Source organism: Euprymna scolopes, chromosome 4 (genome assembly GCF_053919585.1).
Source record: "Euprymna scolopes isolate OS-2025 chromosome 4, ASM5391958v1, whole genome shotgun sequence".
NCBI classification, from domain to species: Eukaryota; Metazoa; Mollusca; class Cephalopoda; order Sepiida; family Sepiolidae; genus Euprymna; species Euprymna scolopes.
In genome coordinates this window covers 66051862-66072063 of record NC_136485.1, presented here as the reverse complement: position 1 = coordinate 66072063, position 20202 = coordinate 66051862, and the positions used below count along the sequence as shown (strand labels likewise).

General features: G+C 31.3%; 1 protein-coding gene across 1 annotated transcript in view; it reads left to right on the top strand.

The window, feature by feature from the left end:
* The window catches only part of LOC145268089 (zinc finger MYND domain-containing protein 15-like), a 72998-nt gene extending 53009 nt beyond the window's left edge, over positions 1-19989 (top strand). Inside the window, exons 8-11 of the mRNA XM_080123350.1 lie at positions 1196-1272; positions 5218-5386; positions 12418-12476; positions 16982-19989. Of these exons, the coding sequence (XP_079979476.1) occupies positions 1196-1272; positions 5218-5386; positions 12418-12476; positions 16982-17233 (557 nt within the window). The 3' untranslated portion in view covers positions 17234-19989. The remainder of the gene's footprint in view (positions 1-1195; positions 1273-5217; positions 5387-12417; positions 12477-16981) is intronic.
* Positions 19990-20202: the final 213 nt, after the last annotated feature.

Genomic DNA, 20202 nt, shown 5'->3' with positions numbered 1-20202 from the left:
TTAAAAGGGCAGATTTTCATGATGATAAGAGAAATAATTCTCTAGCTTTTCATGACTGTAGACTGGTTTCTTACTCAGATATTGTTAGCTGAGGAAGCTTCTCTCTCTTTTATAACAATTTGGTCCAATTGATGATTTAATGAACAAACAATCCTGTAATAAGTATATTAAATTTCAAAATTCTAATTTAAAAAAAAAAAATTTCTTAAAATTTAATTTTAGAAAAAAAAGATTAAAAAAAAAGAAAGAAAGTTAAAAGACTCCTGGGCAACACCGTGTTATGCAGCTAGTATCTCATATTAACTACAAAAGGATAAAAAAAATATGAAACAATTTCTCAATTGAAAAAATTCAAAAGATTGATAAAAAAAATGAAATCCAGGATATCATATGATTGCATAATTATTAGAGCTAGGACAACAGCATATTCTTTTCATTGTTTTGACTCTCGAGTATGTATCCATTGATATCTTATATGCTTTTATATAGAGTGATGTGATTCTTGGTTGATTAACTGTGTCAGATATATACTCGAGAGTCAAAACAATGAAAAGAATATGCTGTTGTCACAGCCCTACTATTTATCTTTTACTAAAGTACCCTACCTGCTTGATAATATAAAAAAACAAAAACAGTATGAATTCACTTGAATAATCAGTAAACTTCTCTCTACTAAGCCTCTCTCTAACTCTTTCTGACTTCACCTCTCCCTCTCTACCTCTGCGGCCTTCCCCCTCTCTCTCTCTTTGTCTCTGACTGTTGCTCTTTAGCTCTCTAATAACTAGTTCAATATAATAGAAAGAAAACGAAAGCAAAAATATGTTCACTAGCTATTTAACCTAGTTTCATTCTTGTTTTTGGAACAACTATCAGTAAGATTGAAAAGAAATAATTCTTGTCATCTTCTATGCACTAATCTGGTCCCAGTGATCCCAAAGGATGTTACAGTATTTTGCAGGTCGTATTGATTCAGATTGTGTAAGTTTTGTAAATGTATCTTGTGTAGTTCCTGACTTTTAGCCAGAGACATATAGACAGAATTACGACTTTACTGCATATAATAGATAATAATTCCAGTCGTGTAATTTATACTTTTTTCAAAACATATTGTTTTATCCTTTTATAATAAATTGTAATAAAAAGTGATATTTATTGTAATTCAAGCATTAACATTTTTCCTCCTTTTTTTTTTCAGATTGTAATTTTTCTCAAAATTTGATTATACATATTATCGGGGCAGAAAAAGAGGCTGATATGCTGGTATACTTTTTGGTATGGTACAACATTTTTTTCATTTTCACCTCTATAAATGATTTCTTATTTCATTTTTAAACTTAAAGGCATAAAAGAATTGTGGGATTTAATTATGTCCATATATATATATATATATATATATATATATATATATATATATAAGAAATAAAAATTACAATAAGTTTACCAAGGTAATCAAAATGGTAAACTTAAAATATATTATGAATATTAAAGAGTTAATATTTACAAGTGAAGTAATCTCAACCAGATGTAAAAGCTCAATAAAACCGAAAAGGAAATAGAGCTTATAATATCAACAAATGATTAATAAAACATGTTAAAAAACATCTTGAAAAAGAGTTAAAAACATATTTAATTTTAAAAAAGGAAGCACAAGATAAGTGGATAGTCACTATCCACTTATCTTGTGCTTCTTTTTTTTTAAATTAAATATGTTTTTAACTCTTTTTCAAGATGTTTTTTAACATGTTTTATTAATCATTTGTTCATATATATATATATATATATATATATATATATATATATATATATATATATATATATATTTTAATTTCAAGTTGATGTGAAGGAAGTAAATGATGCAATTGATATTGCATCATTAACTTGAAATCTAATTATTTGATAACAAGATTTGAAAAAATAAAATACTATTTTAATACTATTTAAAAATATTTTATATGCATGTAAAATGTGAAATTAAAGTTTTGTCCTTTTTTTTTTTTTTTTTTCGAGCAAAACAGAGTTGTTAGAATTCATCATTTGTTTTAATGTCTAGCCACGAATTAAAATTCCTCCCTCTCATACAGAGCACAAAAATATACTTATGGCAATTAAACTACATAGAAGCATTTATGTTTCATTCCCAGGATACATCATCAGACAAATTGCTCTGTTAAGCTCTTCTCAAATAGTTAACATTTTTTTAAATAAATACAGAAAATATATATGTATGATACGTTATATGACTGTACACTTCCCTCCTATAAAAAATTATGCTTCACCAGCGTTACGTATAAATTTTTTCTTCTTTTTTTGGTACTTCTGCATTTTTTTTTATTTTCATTTTTTTTTGGGGGGGGGTACTTCTGCATTTACTGATCTGCAGTTTCCACAATAGACCCAAGATAATCTCGTCAGCATCAGACAAAGCCAGACTCTTTGCCAAGAACTTTGCAGCTAATTCTACCCTATGTGATTAAGGCCGTCAAACCCTCTTATTTCTACCTGTATCAGAAAACATGCTATGCGACATACAAATATCTGTGCATGATGTTGCCAAGCTAATCTAAAATCTTGATTCCAGTAAAGCAACTGGCCCTGACAGCATTCCGATTATAATGCTGAAAAAGCTTCAACCAGAACTAGCTCCCACACTTACAAAGCTGGTTAAGCATTGTCTTAAGGAGAATTGCTTCTCAACACCCTGGAAAACCTCAGCAGTAAGCCCTGTATTTAAGAATTCTGGTGATCGGACTTGCTCTCAGTACAGATAAATTGGTCTCTTGTGCGTCATGAGTAAGTTGGAATCTGTGTTAAATAGAGAAGTAGTCAACCACCAAAGCAAAAATAATCTCCTTAGTGACATGCAATATGGTTTCCGTTCTGTTAGATCTACAGAAGATGTGTTGACGGTTATATCTCATAGAATTAGCAAATCTCTTGATGGAGACTTCCTGTCTAGGGCAATTGCTCTTGACATATCAAATGCCTTTGATAGGGTATGGCATAAAGGTCTACTTCATAAGATATTAAGTTATGGTATAGCTGGAAATGTTTTCTCAATTATTAAATTATTTCTGTCGGATAGATTCATAAGAGTAGTAGTTGATGGGCAGAAATGAGAAGCTTACAGTATTAATGCTGGAGTCCCTCAGGGGTCCAACCTGGGCCCAACTCCCTTCCTGATTTACATCAATGATCTTCCAAATAACATCCTAAGATCATTCGTAGACATTTATGCTGACGACACTACCATCTATGACAACACATTAAAGACCGTAAATGACAAAGTTTTCTCTGACTCTCTCTTCTCTCATCTTGAGCACATGGTACAATGGAGAAAGCAGTCGTTGGTTACTTTTAATGCATCTAAAACCGAGCTTCTATCTTTACATCATCACCGCTCTGATCCTCATCTGGCATCAATTAAAATGAATGCCTCTCATCTTAAGATAGCTGCATGTTTTGACAAGCTTCTGGGCTTGACCTTTACTCCTGATCTGAAATGGAACACATACATCAAATCCATTGCCAAGGCCACTGGTAAAATGGTAGGATTCTTCTACCGCTCCAGTAGATATCTCACTTCTGATGCAATACTCTACCTATATAAAAGCCAGGTACAGCCAATGATGGGGTAATGTTGCCACATCTGGGCAGGAGCTGCTAGAAGCAGCTTATCTTGCCTTGACAAAGTTCAAAATAGTCTTCGTAGCTTAGTAGGGGATGCCCTTTTCTCTTCCCTGTAACCTCTTTCCCACAGAAGAGACTTGTGAACCTTTCTCTGCTTTATCGTTATTTTCATGGCAAGTGCTCGTCTGAGCTTCAATCTATGGTCCCCCCCTCGTCAAACTTTCACGAAAAACACTTGTCTAGCCAAAACCACTATTAATAATTTCCCACACTCTTTATCTGTGCCTAAACCTAAACGTAGATTCCATGAACAAAGCTTCTGAGAACTGCATGCTTGTGGAACTCTCTTCCATTTGCCTGCTTTCCAGCTGACTACAATCTGATTGTCTTCAAGTCCAATGTAAACAAGTTCTTGATGAACCGTCCCCCTAAGTAATCCAATTTACAAAATTTCCACTACTTATTTATACGCATTAATCCTTATCCTTTAATGGCCTTCAGGCCTTAATAAGTGGTGCCTTCTTTGTAAAAAAAAAAAGTTTCTCGGGTGTGCTCGGCCACTGACGGGAACAACCGAAAGTGCTCAATTGCGAAACAAACTGCTATGAGAAAATTATAATGATAAACAAGAAAAACATGGAAATACAGTAAATAAAATTACAAACATGTATCTAACCCAACCCTAGCCCTAAACTGTTCGATTAAAATTAATTTTTTTATTTCTTCTAATTTATAAAAATGTACATTTGTCTTAGCTAAAAACGGTGCATTCGTAAAAATTTGAGGAATGTGTGGCCGACTGTTACCAGTTATTTCCTCAGCTGCTGAACAAGGTCCAAACAACTTCATGGAAATCGCAGGTCGGTAAATGCAGAAGCATCTTTTTTTTTTTTAAACTTTCCAGCTTAAAATATTTTCTTCCTTTCGCAATGTTATTTTATCTGACAAAATTTATTTGATGAGGATTGATAATTCGTATTATTTTGATTATTCAAACTTCTGTTCTCATTTGGACTGTTATTCACACAACTTTTCAGCTGTGTAGCCTTTGACTCTCTTCAGACGTATCGTGTTAAACTCAGGAATCTTTTTGTCGAACACGGAAAATATGCATGAAGGTTACATCGGCCGAAATGTTGTGCAAATAACACTCAAGATGAGAACATTAGTCCGAATAATACAGGAGGTTTCTTGTTCAAGATTTCCTGACCTATTGAAAAACAAAAATAAGAAATATTCCAAAAATCATGTAAAATGATTGAGTAGTTTTATTTTTATAAAGAAAATCTCTTTTAGGAAATTAATTAGAATTTGTAGGCATTGCAATAAAATTATGCAAGTTTGAATTATTGTTGAGTTTTTTCTTGTGATTATTTTCAAGATGGTGACAAGAGACAGTCACTCCTCTCTTACTCATAAAATTTCATTTTCTTAGTTAAAAATAAAACTAATTATTTTGCATGAGTTTTGGCATATATTTTCATTCTGTCGCAAGTAAATACATCATGCAGATTTTTCTTCATTTATTTGTATAAAGTAGTTAAGCAAATGGATTTAACGTATTTAATTTTCCTACAAATCGTTTTTCAGGAATTGTGCCATTTACTTCCTTCATATCAACTTGAAATCCATTTATTTGGTAACAAGATTTCTCGTAAAGCCGATGGATTAAAAAAATCGCAAGGCAATCTCAGCTTCTACTTACACAGGAAACTCTGGCATAAATTTAACTCTGCAGCTGATCCTCATTTAGCCATTGGTAAGTATTTATTTCTTATGCTTTTGACAGTTTAAGAAACTAAAACATTGTTGTTGTTGTTGTTGTTGTTAGTGGTGGTAGTGGTGGCGTTGCTGTTGTTGGTTGGTAGTGGTGGTGGTGTTGCTGTTCTTGGTTGTGGTGGTAGTGCTGGAGCAGCCGCCACCATGATGATTTTGTTGGCATTCGTTTCCCGATATCTCCTTCTTAAAAATTCTTTCTAAAAGGATATCAGGTACTTCCTATGTCAGAGACCATGTGAAGGTTTCCATCCATCCAGCGCGGCCGCAGCCGAGATTGAACTCACTACACAAGTTTGTAGTATAATTCAAATCTTGTCAGTAGCTGAATACTTGATGCTTCTATCGTGACGCCATCACTTGATGGGGTACCTACCACGGCTTAAAAGAGTCCCATCTACCCTCGAGAGAAAATAGACCACGCCAGTTTCTCAACCTGGTATTTTACCTTGCAGTTGCCAGCATTCCTAAATGAAAGTGTTTCTGTGAAACGACCTGAATTTGAACTTGGCACATCCAGGTTGTCAGTTCGTGTCATAAACCAGTGAGCCACCATCACTTCCTGCTGTTCTTGTTGAACTATTATCAGCCTCAGTCATATTGGTTTGGTCACACATTTTTAAGGGTTGCTTAATATTAAAGTCATACAAATTAATTCAAAATTATGCCAATTAATATCAACATCAACACATGCATTCTTTCAATATGACCATACTATCAAAGTCTCCTGTTTTGCACACATTTACACATACTGACCAGATTTAATCTTCCTCTGAAATCATTGGATCTAAGACTCACATTGCACATCCATCACATCGTTCTCATATCATATCTCTCCATGCAACACATGTCCTCAATTCTCATTAGTCAGATTTCACTTCCATACATCATCACACTTCATACACATGCCTGATAGACTGTTTTCTTGGTCAGCAGGTTAGTAATACATTATAAACTATACCAAATCAAGGTCTGAGACTAAGCTTAGGAGCCTTCCAAACTTCATCTAAACAATGTTTATACATAGAAGCGTTAGTTCTTGGAATTATCAAATATTTTTTTCTAAATATGAAATAATCTATGTTTTAAAATTATCATCTTCTACTTTTAACAATATCGTCTTCTAGTTTTAATAATATTGTCTTCTAGTTTTAACAATATCGTCTTCTAGTTTAAACAATATCGTCTTCTAGTTTTAACAATATCGTCTTCAAGTTTAAACAATATCGTCTTCTAGTTTTAACAATATCGTCTTCTAGTTTTAACAATATCGTCTTCTAGTTTTAACAATATCTTCTTCTAGTTTTAACAATATCATCTTCTAGTTTTAACAATATCATCTTCTAGTTTTAACAATATTATCTTCTAGTTTTAACAATATTATCTTCTAGTTTTAATAATATAATCTTCTAGTTTAAACAATATCATCTTCTAGTTTTAACAATATCATCTTCCAGTTTTAACAATATCATCTTCTAGTTTTAACAATATTATCTTCTAGTTTTAACAATATTGTCTTCTAGTTTTAACAATATTATCTTCTAGTTTTAACAATATTATCTTCTAGTTTTAACAATATTATCTTCTAGTTTTAACAATATCATCTTCTAGTTTTAACAATATTATGTTCTAGTTTTAACAATATCATCTTCTAGTTTTAACAATATCATCTTCTAGTTTTAACAATATTATGTTCTAGTTTTAACAATATTATCTTCTAGTTTTAACAATATAATCTTTTAGTTTTAACAATATAATCTTCTAGTTTTAACAATATTATGTTCTAGTTTTAACAATATTATCTTCTAGTTTTAATAGTATAATCTTCTAGTTTTAACAATATCATCTCCTAGTTTTAACAATATCATCTTCTAGTTTTAACAATATTATCTTCTACTTTTAACAAAATTATCTTCTAGTTTTAACAATATCATCTTCTAGTTTTAACAATATTATCTCCTAGTTTTAACAATATCATCTTCTAGTTTTTACAATATTATGTTCTAGTTTTAACAATATCGTCTTCTAGTTTTTACAATATCGTCTTCTAGTTTTAACAATATCGTCTTCTTGTTTTAACAATATCGTCTTCAAGTTTAAACAATATCATCTTCTAGTTTTAACAATATTATGTTCTAGTTTTAACAATATCATCTTCTAGTTTTAACAATATCATCTTCTAGTTTTAACAATACCGTCTTCTAGTTTTAACAATATCATCTTCTAGTTTTAACAATATTATCTTCTAGTTTTAACAATATTATCTTCTAGTTTTAACAATATCATCTTCTAGTTTAAACAATATCATCTTCTAGTTTTAACAATATCATCTTCCAGTTTTAACAATATTATCTTCTAGTTTTTACAATATCGTCTTCTAGTTTTAACAATATCATCTAGTTTTAACAATATAATCTTCTAGTTTTAACAATATCATCTAGTTTTATCAATATCATCTTCTAGTTTTGACAATATCGTTTTCTAGTTTTAACAATATCGTCTTCTAGTTTTAACAATATCATCTTCTAGTTTTAACAATATTATCTTCTAGTTTTAACAATATTATCTTCTAGTTTTAACAATATCATCTTCTAGTTTTAACAATATTATGTTCTAGTTTTAACAATATCATCTTCTAGTTTTAACAATATCATCTTCTAGTTTTAACAATATTATGTTCTAGTTTTAACAATATTATCTTCTAGTTTTAACAATATTATCTTCTAGTTTAAACAATATCATCTAGTTTTAACAATATTATCTTCTAGTTTTAACAATATCATCTTCTAGTTTTAACAATATCATCTAGTTTTATCAATATCATCTTCTAGTTTTAACAATATCGTCCTCTAGTTTTAACAATATCTTCTTCTAGTTTTAACAATATCATCTTCTAGTTTTAACAATATCATCTTTTAGTTTTAACAATATCATCTTCTAGTTTTAACAATATCGTCTTCTAGTTTTAACAATATCATCTTCTAGTTTTAACAATATTATCTTCTAGTTTTAACAATATCATATTCTAGTTTTAACAATATCGTCTTCTAGTTTTAACAATATCATCTTCTAGTTTTAACAATATCGTCTTCTAGTTTTAACAATATCATATTCTAGTTTTAACAATATCGTCTTCTAGTTTTAACAATATCATCTTCTAGTTTTAACAATATCATCTTCTAGTTTTAGCGATATCATCTAGTTTTAACAATATCATCTTCTAGTTTTAACAATATCATCTAGTTTTAACAATATCATCTTCTAGTTTTAACAATATTATCTTCTAGTTTTAACGATATCATCTAGTTTTAACAATATCATCTTCTAGTTTTAACAATATCATCTTCTAGTTTTAACAATATTATCTTCTAGTTTTAACAATATGATCTAGTTTTAACAATATCATCTTCTAGTTTTAACAATATCGTCTTCTAGTTGCTTAAGTTTTTTCCCTTGTTTTACTTTTTCGATAACTCTTATGTAAACACAATATTGGGTGTAAATGCTCCTTATGTATCTGTCTCCCTGCAAGGTCTAGTTATACAAAAGGTCTGTTTTTAATATAGGGAAAATTAATACCCACCCCTTACACTTCGCCCCCCCCCTTACCCCCAAAAAGGAGCTCTCAGGTTTGGGACAAAAAAAATCAAAATTGTGTTAGTTTAGAAGGATTTTTCCATCAGAGATGCTTTTGCTGTGCTATTTGATAAAAGTAAAAATGTGGTCAACCATAGTAGGGAGCAACCCAAACGTTCCGTTTGCTGCTACATTATTATTATACGGTGTCTAAAAAGTCACTGAAGGGTTTAAACTTAAAGAGATTGTTCATTTTTGATGATATCTTGATGATATATACGTAATTTTAACACAATCTGACTAAGACACTGGAAAAGTTTTTTTTCAAAAATTGCAAAATTTAAGCAATCTTTATACATGAAAAATAATTTCTTTTAAATGTTGCCCATTTTCAGCTTCGCATATTTATGCTCTTTCTATACTCTTTCCAAAACATTATTCATCTCTGGATGGCATTTTAATTTCCTTATTTCATTCCTGATGTTTTCCTTCAATTCTTGCAGGGTTTGGGGTTTGATGTTTCGAGGTCTCCAGCTCGTGGAACGAAATAAGGTAGTTAAATCGCAATCCAGAGATTCTGTAATATTTCATCAATAATGTTTTGGAAAGAGCATAAATATGCGAAGCTGAAAATGGGCGGCATTATTTTTCATGAATAAAGATAGTTTAAATTTTGCATTTCCCCCCACCCCCAATGTCTTTGTGAGATTGTGTTAAAATTACAGAAAAATATCATCAAAAATAAAGAATCTATTTAAGTTCCAAACCCCTCAGTGACTTTTTGGACATCCTGTACTTTCCCAAGATTACTTTACTTATTATTGATTCACATGTTATAATGTGTTAGGTAACAGGACATCAAGTATCATTTATTTTATTGTCTTTGGTATGACTCTTGAAAACGGTAATGTTCAAGCAGCTTGGTGACATTGTGTTCCACAGAAGAGTAGTTGTATAAATGATTCATTGTAATGTATAAGACGATCAATTGAACATAAGTTGCTATTTTCCCTATAGCTGGAGAATATTATGGCTTCATAACTTTTCCAACAGTATCAGTGTATGAAAATGACCACTATAGATCGATAAGCTTTAAAGTTTGCATACTTGATTCAATAAGCTATGATGGCTGTATTTTCTTGAAATCCAGTTGAACTCAGGTCTCTTGTTCCATTAATGAACACTTTTATCTTTATTCTAAATGGACCAATATTCTCTGATAAATTGATACGATTTCACAGATTATTAAATATAATTGCTATTTCTGTTTTGTTTTTTTTTCTCAAATTTGCAACAAAAAAAAAATGTGCTTTATTTTTTTTAAAATTTGGGAAGAGATCATGGCTTTTTCTAATTTTGACATTTTTATAAATTCTTCACCTTTTTAAATGTTACTAATCAAGATAGAACGTTAGGGTTTGTATGATTGGAAAGCATTCACTTTTAATTAGTTGCTTTAATGTTGTAAGAAGGAGACGTGACATAATTAAAAGATTAAAATCTGTCAATTTTTGTAGGTGAGGTATGTCTCCAACAGAAGCTATGAAATAGATTTGTTAAAGAAAAAAAAATTAAAAATATTGTTTTGGAAGCAAATTAAAACAAAATTAACAGCCATATATGTGTTGTATGTTGCAATGTCATCCTAAATTCAATGTTCTTGATATTCCTTTATTCCTTACTGTCTGTAAATAGATGAAAATCAATAAGATGACAAGAAATATAAAACATACTTACTTTGACACGAGAATGTCATGTTAGAAATGTGGAAGAAAGATTAATAAATACTTTTATTAATGTAAATTCTGTATGCGTGTATTTGTCTGTATTTGTGTGTGTGTGTTTTGTGTGTATTTTGTGTGTGTGTGTGTGTGTTTTGTGTGTGTGTATTTTGTGTGTGTGTTTTATTTTTGTGTGTGTGTATTTTTTGTGTGTGTGTATTTTGTGTGTGTGTGTATTTGTGTGTGTATTTTGTGTGTGTGTGTATTTTGTGTGTGTGTTTTATTTTTGTGTGTGTGTATTTTTTGTGTGTGTGTATTTTTTGTATGTGTGTATTTGTGTGTGTGTTTTGTGTGTGTGTATTTTTTGTGTGTGTGTATTTGTGTGTGTGTGTATTTTGTGCGTGTGTGTGTGTTTTTGTGTGTGTATATTTGTGTCTGTGTGTGTTTTTTTTCATGTGTGTGTAATGGTAAATTGTTACTCCTGCATTCCATCATTTTAAAAATATACCATAAAAAGGGCGACCTATATTTAAAGTTAAAATTTAATGTAGTATATAGACATTTTTTTTTTTTTTTACATAGACATCACCACTTATCAAGGCCAAGAGGGCACTCAAGGATAAGGGTTAAAGAGTGTACAGTAGACATTGGACAATATAGTAATCATTAGTAATGAAAATTTGGTAAATTTGATAACTTATATAGAACGGCTCATCAAGAACTTATTTACGTTAGACTTGAACAAAACCATATTGTAGTCAGCTGGAAAGCAGGAAAACGGAAAACAATTCCACAGGCGTGCAGTTCTAAGAAAGAAGCTTTGTTCATGGAATCTACGTTTAGGTTTAGGCACAGATAAAGAGTGGGGGGAATTATTGATAGTGTTTACAGCTAGACGAGTGTTTCTTGTGAAAATTTGGCGAGGGGGGGACCATAGATTGAAGCTGAGTTGAGCACCTTCCATGAAAATAACGATACATCAGAGACAAACTCGCAACATCTCTTCTGTGAGATAGAGGTTGCAAGGAAGAGAAAAGGACATCTCCTACGAGGCTATGAAGTCTATTTTGAATTCTATTAAGGCAGGACAAGTCCTTTCTAGCAGCTCCTGCCCAGATGTGGCAACAATATTCCATCCTTGGATGTACCTGGCTCTTATATAGATAGAGAATAGCATCAGCAGTGAGATATTTACCGGATCAAGAGAAAGATCCCACCATTTTTCCAGCGGCCTTGGCAACAGATTTGATGTACATGTTCCATTTAAGATCAGGAGTAAAGGTCAAGCCCAGAAGCTTATCAAAACTTGAGGCCTCCTGAAGACGAGAGCTATTTATTTCAATTGATGCCAGATGTGGATCAGAATGTTGATGAAATAAAGAGAGAAGCTTGGTTTTAGATGCATTAAAAGTAACCAGCCACTCCTTTCCCCATTGTACTATGTGCTCAAGATCAGAGGAGAGAGAATTGCAACCTTCTCCCTAAATTATTGTCTTTGGAGAAGCTCCCTTCTCTAAGAAATTTTGAAAATGAACAAAACAAACATATATTTTTTGTAAATATGCATCAGCAAGTGACTTAAGTGGCTGGTGAAATGGATTAGCAGATGAAGGTTTTTATTTCAAAGCTATAATGGTCATTGGAATAGGGTAGAAATTTTAAAAAAAAAAGTTTTTAGAAAATGCTTTTATCTTCTATTTACTTTCATTCTTTTCAGGTTTCAATGCTGGACTTGCTGCTTACAAATCGTGGACACAGACTTTAAAAAAATTAGAGGTTAGAATTTTTTTAAAAATTAACATATTTTTTGAATCTTGAAATTTATTGTGAACTTAACATATAGACAGTTTAACTTTATGCAGTTGCATTGCATCGCACATTCTTTGCCTTCTTCAGACATAGACAAATATTGGCAGTGGCATCTTGTCAGCATTTGTATTATATTAACACATCTCATAGTAGTAGCAATAGTTTTAAGTGTTGGTGGTATGTAGAGTTGATCTGTATCTCTTTCTTTGTAGCAGTCTTAGCAATTAACCATTGTTTAGTCCAAGTTTTTTGGGGGTTTTTTTTAGATATTTTTGCTGCATACATTAATATTATATAGTATTATATAGAAAGTTTCTCTAGACAATTGCATAGTACTAAACTCCTCATAATTACTTCCCTGCAGTGGAATAGAGCAAGAGTTCTGGAAACATATCTGGTTTATTTCAGATCAAAACCCTAAGAGAAAGTATATTTGTTACATTTTATTTAAGACTTCCTATTAACAAATCCTAACCTTAATTTCTACTGGAAATTTCCCATTTCAAATAATCTGATTTCAGTGTGGAAATTTGATCATTTTTACATAATCTACCACAATCCATAGTCCGTATTACTACCATAGAACCTAAATTCAATCGTCTTGGGCATAACCTTAAGACATCTTGTGGTACGGCTCCCTTTTGGAGGCTGTTTAGACTGTGGATTTGCTCTTTAGTTACAATTGCTCACATATCCACCAAACGTTGATGTTATTGCTTTGTTTCTTTTCCCTTTGCAAAACTCAATCATGTTCTGCAAAATCAAAAGCAAAAACAATGTTCTTGTACAAAACAACCAAACCAAACTCCATGAATAAATATTTTAAGATGTAATAAAAACTTGAAGCATAAAAACATTTTCCCAAATTACTATACTTAAACTATATCCGATGGTGAGGCCCCAGCTTGCAGGCTCTGGGGAGTGTGGAGCCACCCTTTAATTGCCATTGCTCCCAGGTCCACTCTGACCTGGAGTGGTAGTACCTGTTAGGGTCCCAACTATGTTAAATAGAAACTGACTTGCAAAAAACAAATATATTCTATTAAAAAAATTTCTTAAAAATCACTCGATTCGGCATTAAATAACCTGAAAAGGGTTGATATGCCGTAAAACAAAAACCAACCAACCAAATTACTATACTTGGCATTAAATGACTCCAAAATGGTTGATTATCTTTAAACTAAAAACAACCCACCAAAATCAGTAGAATCTGTTTTCTGTTCATGTTTACATTTCTAGGCATAACTTTCTTCAACATAGATTGACCGTTTTAAGTTTATCTTATACCTTATAATACATGTTATCAGTTTAATATCAACTTGAAAATGAGCAGAGGTCGAAGTGGAATCTTTAACACGTTTATTCAACAATTTACAGAGACAATGGTAACGTAGAAGCCGCTCGATACGTGATGATTAAAGTCTGTGATGAGAGGCACATTTTGTTTACCTCTCAAAATGTCGTGGCGGATGTGCTCTTCTCAAGGGCAATAACTTTCTCTTCTTCGGTCCAAGGGAAATAACTCTATTATTTTTTTAGGTTGTGCCTTACAGTTTAAATATTAGTCTACAAATTTTAAGTGAGAAGAACAAACCGACAGTAATCACGTCATTTCCCGACACATGTAATTTTCTCAGAAAGACGACATATAGTAACTCCAAAATTGTATCTTTTTTTACAAGATTATGACATCCTGAATATATTGGTGTTAAAATAAATTTCGCATTGCATATGAAATAGGAAAAAATTAATAAATTAATCGACATACTGACATAGATTCAGCATGACCACTAGTTGATATAATACACAGAACAAAGGATAGGTAAGATAGAAATAAAACCTTATATATTATATAAAAATAATTTATTTGACACAAAAGAATTATGTTGTGAAACAAATATTTTTATATTTTAATTATTTTAAATAAATTTATATAACTCATTAAAAGACTGTACTTCTTGGCAAGTAAGGAAGACCTCAGTGGTGAAAATCAGAATTCTGATATTCCCTTATTCTTGGAATACAATCATGGTAGAATATAATTGAATTGGAGGGAGTGATTATTATTTATTTTCAAAACTTTGTGTAGTATGCAGTATGAATCAACATAAGGACAAGCATGAAATAATGAGTCGTGCAATAAAAATAATTATGCCTGTTAAGGAAGTAATAGTGTTGTGGGGAGAGTGAGAAGAGTTAATAGATAGAGAGTGAAAATGTTTGCTACCTTCTTTATGGAGATAAGTATTTAGGCGAGGCAGTAGCATAATAATTTTAAAACAGGAGACGAAATGTAGGCATAATTTTGCAAAACAAATTTTAGGAAGTGTTCTAAATGGTGAGTATAAATGATTCGGTTATTTTCTTATTGACATTCTGGAGGGAAAAACTGAGATCATTTGATTAATGTAGTAAATAACTCGCTAAAAGATTTTACAACTTCTGAAGTCAATTGGGTCTTCCTGCTAGTTGCATGCAATAAATGAATGATGGAGATAATTTCATGTAAAGTTTCATCACCAACTCTTTAACAAAACCTTGGGTGCTAGTGCACTTACTGATCCGTGCTATTTTTTAAATCGTATTTCCAAGTTTAATTAAAGTTTTATGATATGTTTTTTTTATTCAGTGGTAAGGTTAAAGTACCGAATAGGTACAAAACACCCTCTCCTCCCCATGTTAAGAATGGCTTTTTAAATAATAACGTTATTATTTCAGTATGGATCAATAAGTGCATGAGTACCAAAACTTGAATTATGATTTGAAAACTGGTTGATATATTTTTCTATACTTTATGATAATGATACTGATGTGGTGTATGGGCATCATCAAGATAATCCTATGTAATCATTTTTCTCTTTAATTATTTTAATCAACTTTTAATCCATATATATGAGTAGATGGGCACCATACATATGTCGTTCCTCTTGCATAATGCTACCCAATCAAGTACAGTTGTCGCCATGTGTGTGTGTGTGCCTATGTGTGTGTGCTGTGATGTTGTGCTGAAAAAAAGTCTGTGGGTGTCCTTCTTACCTTACCACATTCGCTACCAGCTATAGCTCTATTAAATTTATTGTCATTGCCAAGCTATTTTTCTGCAATTTCCAAAGTCAACAAATAATGCATATGAATATAATATGGAATATTTATTAAATTTGTATTTATTTTTAAAGGAATTTCCATGAACCACTTTTACTAAAGGAATTGTAAGTTTTTATCAGTTTGTATATATTTTTTGTAATAAAAATTACTCAAATCAGCTTTTATTTATAATGAATCATTCAACTTATAACTTATATACGTATTCGCTAGAAAAAACATAATACATGGCAGGGGCCAAATACAAGATAACTTGTAAACATATTATTCAATATGTGTTATTTTGAGATGCCAGTTCAAGTTAAAGACAGTTATTGTTAGGGCTATGACAAGAGAATAATCTTATCATTGTTTTGATTCTCGAGTAGATATCCAACACAGTTAATCAATCGAGAACCACATCACTATCTAAAAACATATAAGATATTAACTGATATATACTCGAGAATCAAAATAATGAAAAGATTATTCTCTTGTCATAGCCATAGTTATCATACGCACCGAGGGCACATTGACTAATAGAAAAAGAATTTTGTTATTACAAGTTTACTCATTGCAGGCAAGGCTAAGCGAATGCCAGGGTACGAGAATACTTGTAGTTGGCAGCGAATGTGTTAATTATTATGCAATGATTTTGAATTACACATTCTTAAAAGGATTTACTCAACCATATGATCGGCCAGTTGCTGAAAGTTCAAAAGAAGTGGAAGAAAGAGAAAGCACATTACTTTATTATCTTAACATTTTATTAAACCATTTTCTTATGTATATTCTAAGTTCACTCACTTCTTCCAAATTTAAGAATTACATTTGCCTCTCTCTCTCTCTCTGTCTCATTATGTCTGATGCCGTATCTAACTAAATATTATAGACTTTCTTTTTTCCACAATTATAGCTTATTATAGGCTAGATCAACTGTTTAAAATCTGTTGATATTTTTTTCTATAGCACATCTGGATTAATTGCTTGCTGATATACTACCTCATAATATTTATGAGATATAGGACTTATATATAAAAAAAATTTCAATAAAACTCCTATATCAATAACTATTAACATTTATTCCTCGTTACAAGTGAAGAAAATAATTCATTCTTAGTCTAAAAACATTTTACTTGGAGAGAGGTTAATGTAAAATTATCGCAAAGGGACATAACTCTACTCTCCAAATCTCTTTAAAATCATTGATGCGAAGAGTTACTTCCCTTTTAATATGTTCTCTAGATGAAAATGTTTTATCTAACACCTTTCTTTTGAGTTGTGTGCTACTTGTGTTTGTTGACCTGTTTTGACCTGCAGTGTGTTTTGCATGATTTGCATCGAACATACTATAATAATTGTATAAAAATTCAATCATTTATACTTTTCAGGAGAAACAGATTCCTGCCTATTTCACAGACTTTTGCCATTATAGCCATGATTGGTCGGCTGAACATCTGCAGTTGTTACAACTGAAGGCAAGACTTGTCCAACCAGATGTCAATCCATTTCGAAGTCCAGTGAGAAAATTCTGTGATGAACACTGCATTCCATCATACAGCAATGCGTTCCTCTCTCATCTACAATACAGTCACAATGACGAACGCATGAGAACAGAGTTTGAATTCTCTTTTAAAATCTAGAGTTTACATTACAAGTCATCTTCACCGTTAAATGGACTTGAATCATTGACTGCAGAGAAACATACAAACTGAGCGCATGAAAAAGAGAAAGCTAATACAAAGTATTTTATTTGATCATCTGAACTGCTATACTTACGAGGTGCTTTCAATAAGTTTCCAGACTTTTTTTTGTATAGGCATTTAAAATTGTTGTAGACTCTTGACAATTTAGTAGGTTACTGTTATACATCTTATAAGATGACTGACCAAACAGCCACAGAAGGAATTGGAGTACACTCTACTATAGCCTGATAGTCACATCTGGTGAATTTGAAAAATGCAATCTGGACATGAGGACATTTTAGAAGAACATATATATATATATACAATAAAATTCTGTTTTAAACTTGGAAAAAATTCCACAGAAACATATAGAATGCTTCAGACTGCTTTTGGACCATCTTGCATAAATCAGTTTGAGTTGCATAAGCGATTCAAGGAAGGCAGGGAGTCTGTGAGGGATGATGAGAGATATGGGAGGAGTAATGAAGTCAGAACACCAGAGTTGATTGGCCAAATAAAGAATTTCATAGATAAGGATCATAGTGTGTCTATAGAGACAATAAGTGCACAGTTTGATGTCAGTGTAAGAACTGTACACAATTATTCATGAAGAACTGAATATTTGCATAAAGTTTGGCACAATGGTGCTCATAGAAGATCACGGAATATTTGACCAAGATGAGCATCAAGATACTGCATCATCCTCTCTTTAGTTAAGACCTTGCTCCCTGTGAGTTTTGATTGTTCCCTAAGCTCAAGGAAAACCTTAAAGGCTGTCATTATTAGACAACTGAGTAAATGAAAGAAGCTGTGATGAGGATCATCGACATATAAGAACTTACATGGGACCTTCCCGAAGTTGTTGGAATGGTATAAGAAATGCATTGCAGCCGGAGGAGATTACTTCAAAGGGGACTAGAGTTTCATCTGTGTACTATCAATAAAAGTGCCTATGCAAAAAAAGAGTCTGGAAACTTATTGAAAGTACCTCATACCTTTGACCAGCCCATTTTGGCATAATGGTAAGAGTGTTTGCTAATTGGCCAGAAGACCAGAGTTCAATCCTCAGCCGTGTCATACTAAAGAATAGTACTTGATGACCCTTACTAAACACTCAACATTATAAGGTGAGGATCAAGGGCAAGTGAAGTAATTCTGATAACGGAGTGGAACCTTTCTCTATATCTAACTAATAATAAGAGAGCATTTGGGTCGCCTTTGACTATGATCAACTATTTTACCATTTTTAACATCATCATGGTTATAGTCAGCTAACGTACTTCCTAACTTCTGGCGTAGCATTACTGGAAGCGATGACAAGGCAAATCAGTTCCTTCACTTTTATTGTTCTTCAGTATTTCTATTGTGAAGCGATTTATTGAAATAAAATATAAGAAAAGAAAATTATTGAAAAGTATAAATTAATAATTACAAAATTATAAAAAGATAAAAATAATACAATTAGTCTTTATTTGCACTTTTAATTACAGAATTTAAAAAAAAAAGTTTTTATTTTATTTGAAATTTTATAAGAAAGATGTTTATGAAATTATAAAATGAGTTTTTTTTTAATTTTAAAAATAAATTTTTTATTTGAATTTATATAATAAATATATGTTTATAAAAGTATAAAATAAAATTATTGAAATTAAAATAACAAAAAAAATTATTGAAATTAAAATAAAATTTTAAACATCATAAAAAAACGTATCCAATACATAACATTCTCAAAATAGTTTAAAAAGATTTTTTAAAATGTTTTCAATAATTCTTTAAAAAAGATAAAACTAATTTCAATAATTCTTGATTAAAATAAGACTGAAAAAAGCTTTTCAATAGTTATTAAAAATGAGATGTAGGCCTGAGAAAAAAAACAAAGGAACTGATTTACCTTGTCACCGCTTCCGGCAGTCCTACGCCGAAAGTTAGGAAGTACATTAGCTGACTATAACCTCATTATCTTGGTTGTGATTTTCCACATGAAAACGTGGTAAAACAATTGATTAGCAATCAGTTTTAAGTGGCAATCTTTTAGAGGTTGAAGATTCATTCCTTGGGAATGATATAATGATTACCATTTATACCCAATCATGGCTGATGAGACAAGAACATTCTAACCCTGTGGATTAAATAAACAGTTCTGTTTGAAATTCTGTATAGGTCATCGAGTTTGATATAAAGATCCCCAAATTGAAAAAATTAATTTGAATAAAGTCAAAGGTTACATCAGTCGGAACATTTTGAAAATAACCAAAGATGAGAACAGTAGTCGAAATAATACAAATTATTAATCAGCATCTCAAAAATTTCAAAACATGTTAACAAAATTTGCTCATAAATCATAAATTAGAAATAAAAATTGTTTATAAATGTGTAATGAACGCACAAAGAGGAATGGGCAACTTCATAGATTGGTGCATGTACAAAAGAGAAAATTAAACAATATAAGATTGGCCTTTAAAACAGGATATGAACATTCAGTTTACAGAGTGCACAAGCAAAATAATGAACGGATTTGAAGATCAAGTAATCATAATGAGTGCGCATAAAATGGGGGAAAAAAGAAAAAGATGAAAAGGTTAGAATCAGCCTCTTTTCTCAGCGGCCAACAAATGAAATGGACGTTGAAATCTGCATTTTCTCAGTTTTGTTTTAATTAAATGCAAACCAATGAAGATAAATTCAAGAACGTAATAAAAAATTTATTTTTGTAATTTTAAGTTTGAGTGATTCTTTCCCGTTACCCTATGGAGAGACAGTATTCACATAGATAAAAAATCAAATCAGGTAGCTATGAGGAAGAAAGACATACGTGTCATAAGAGTTTTCAAACAGCGGTTGACTATTGTTTCTAAGGTTTGATCCCAAACTGTTTATCATTGTAAAATATAGTTGCCGACCAGGTCATTATATAGCATCATAAACTC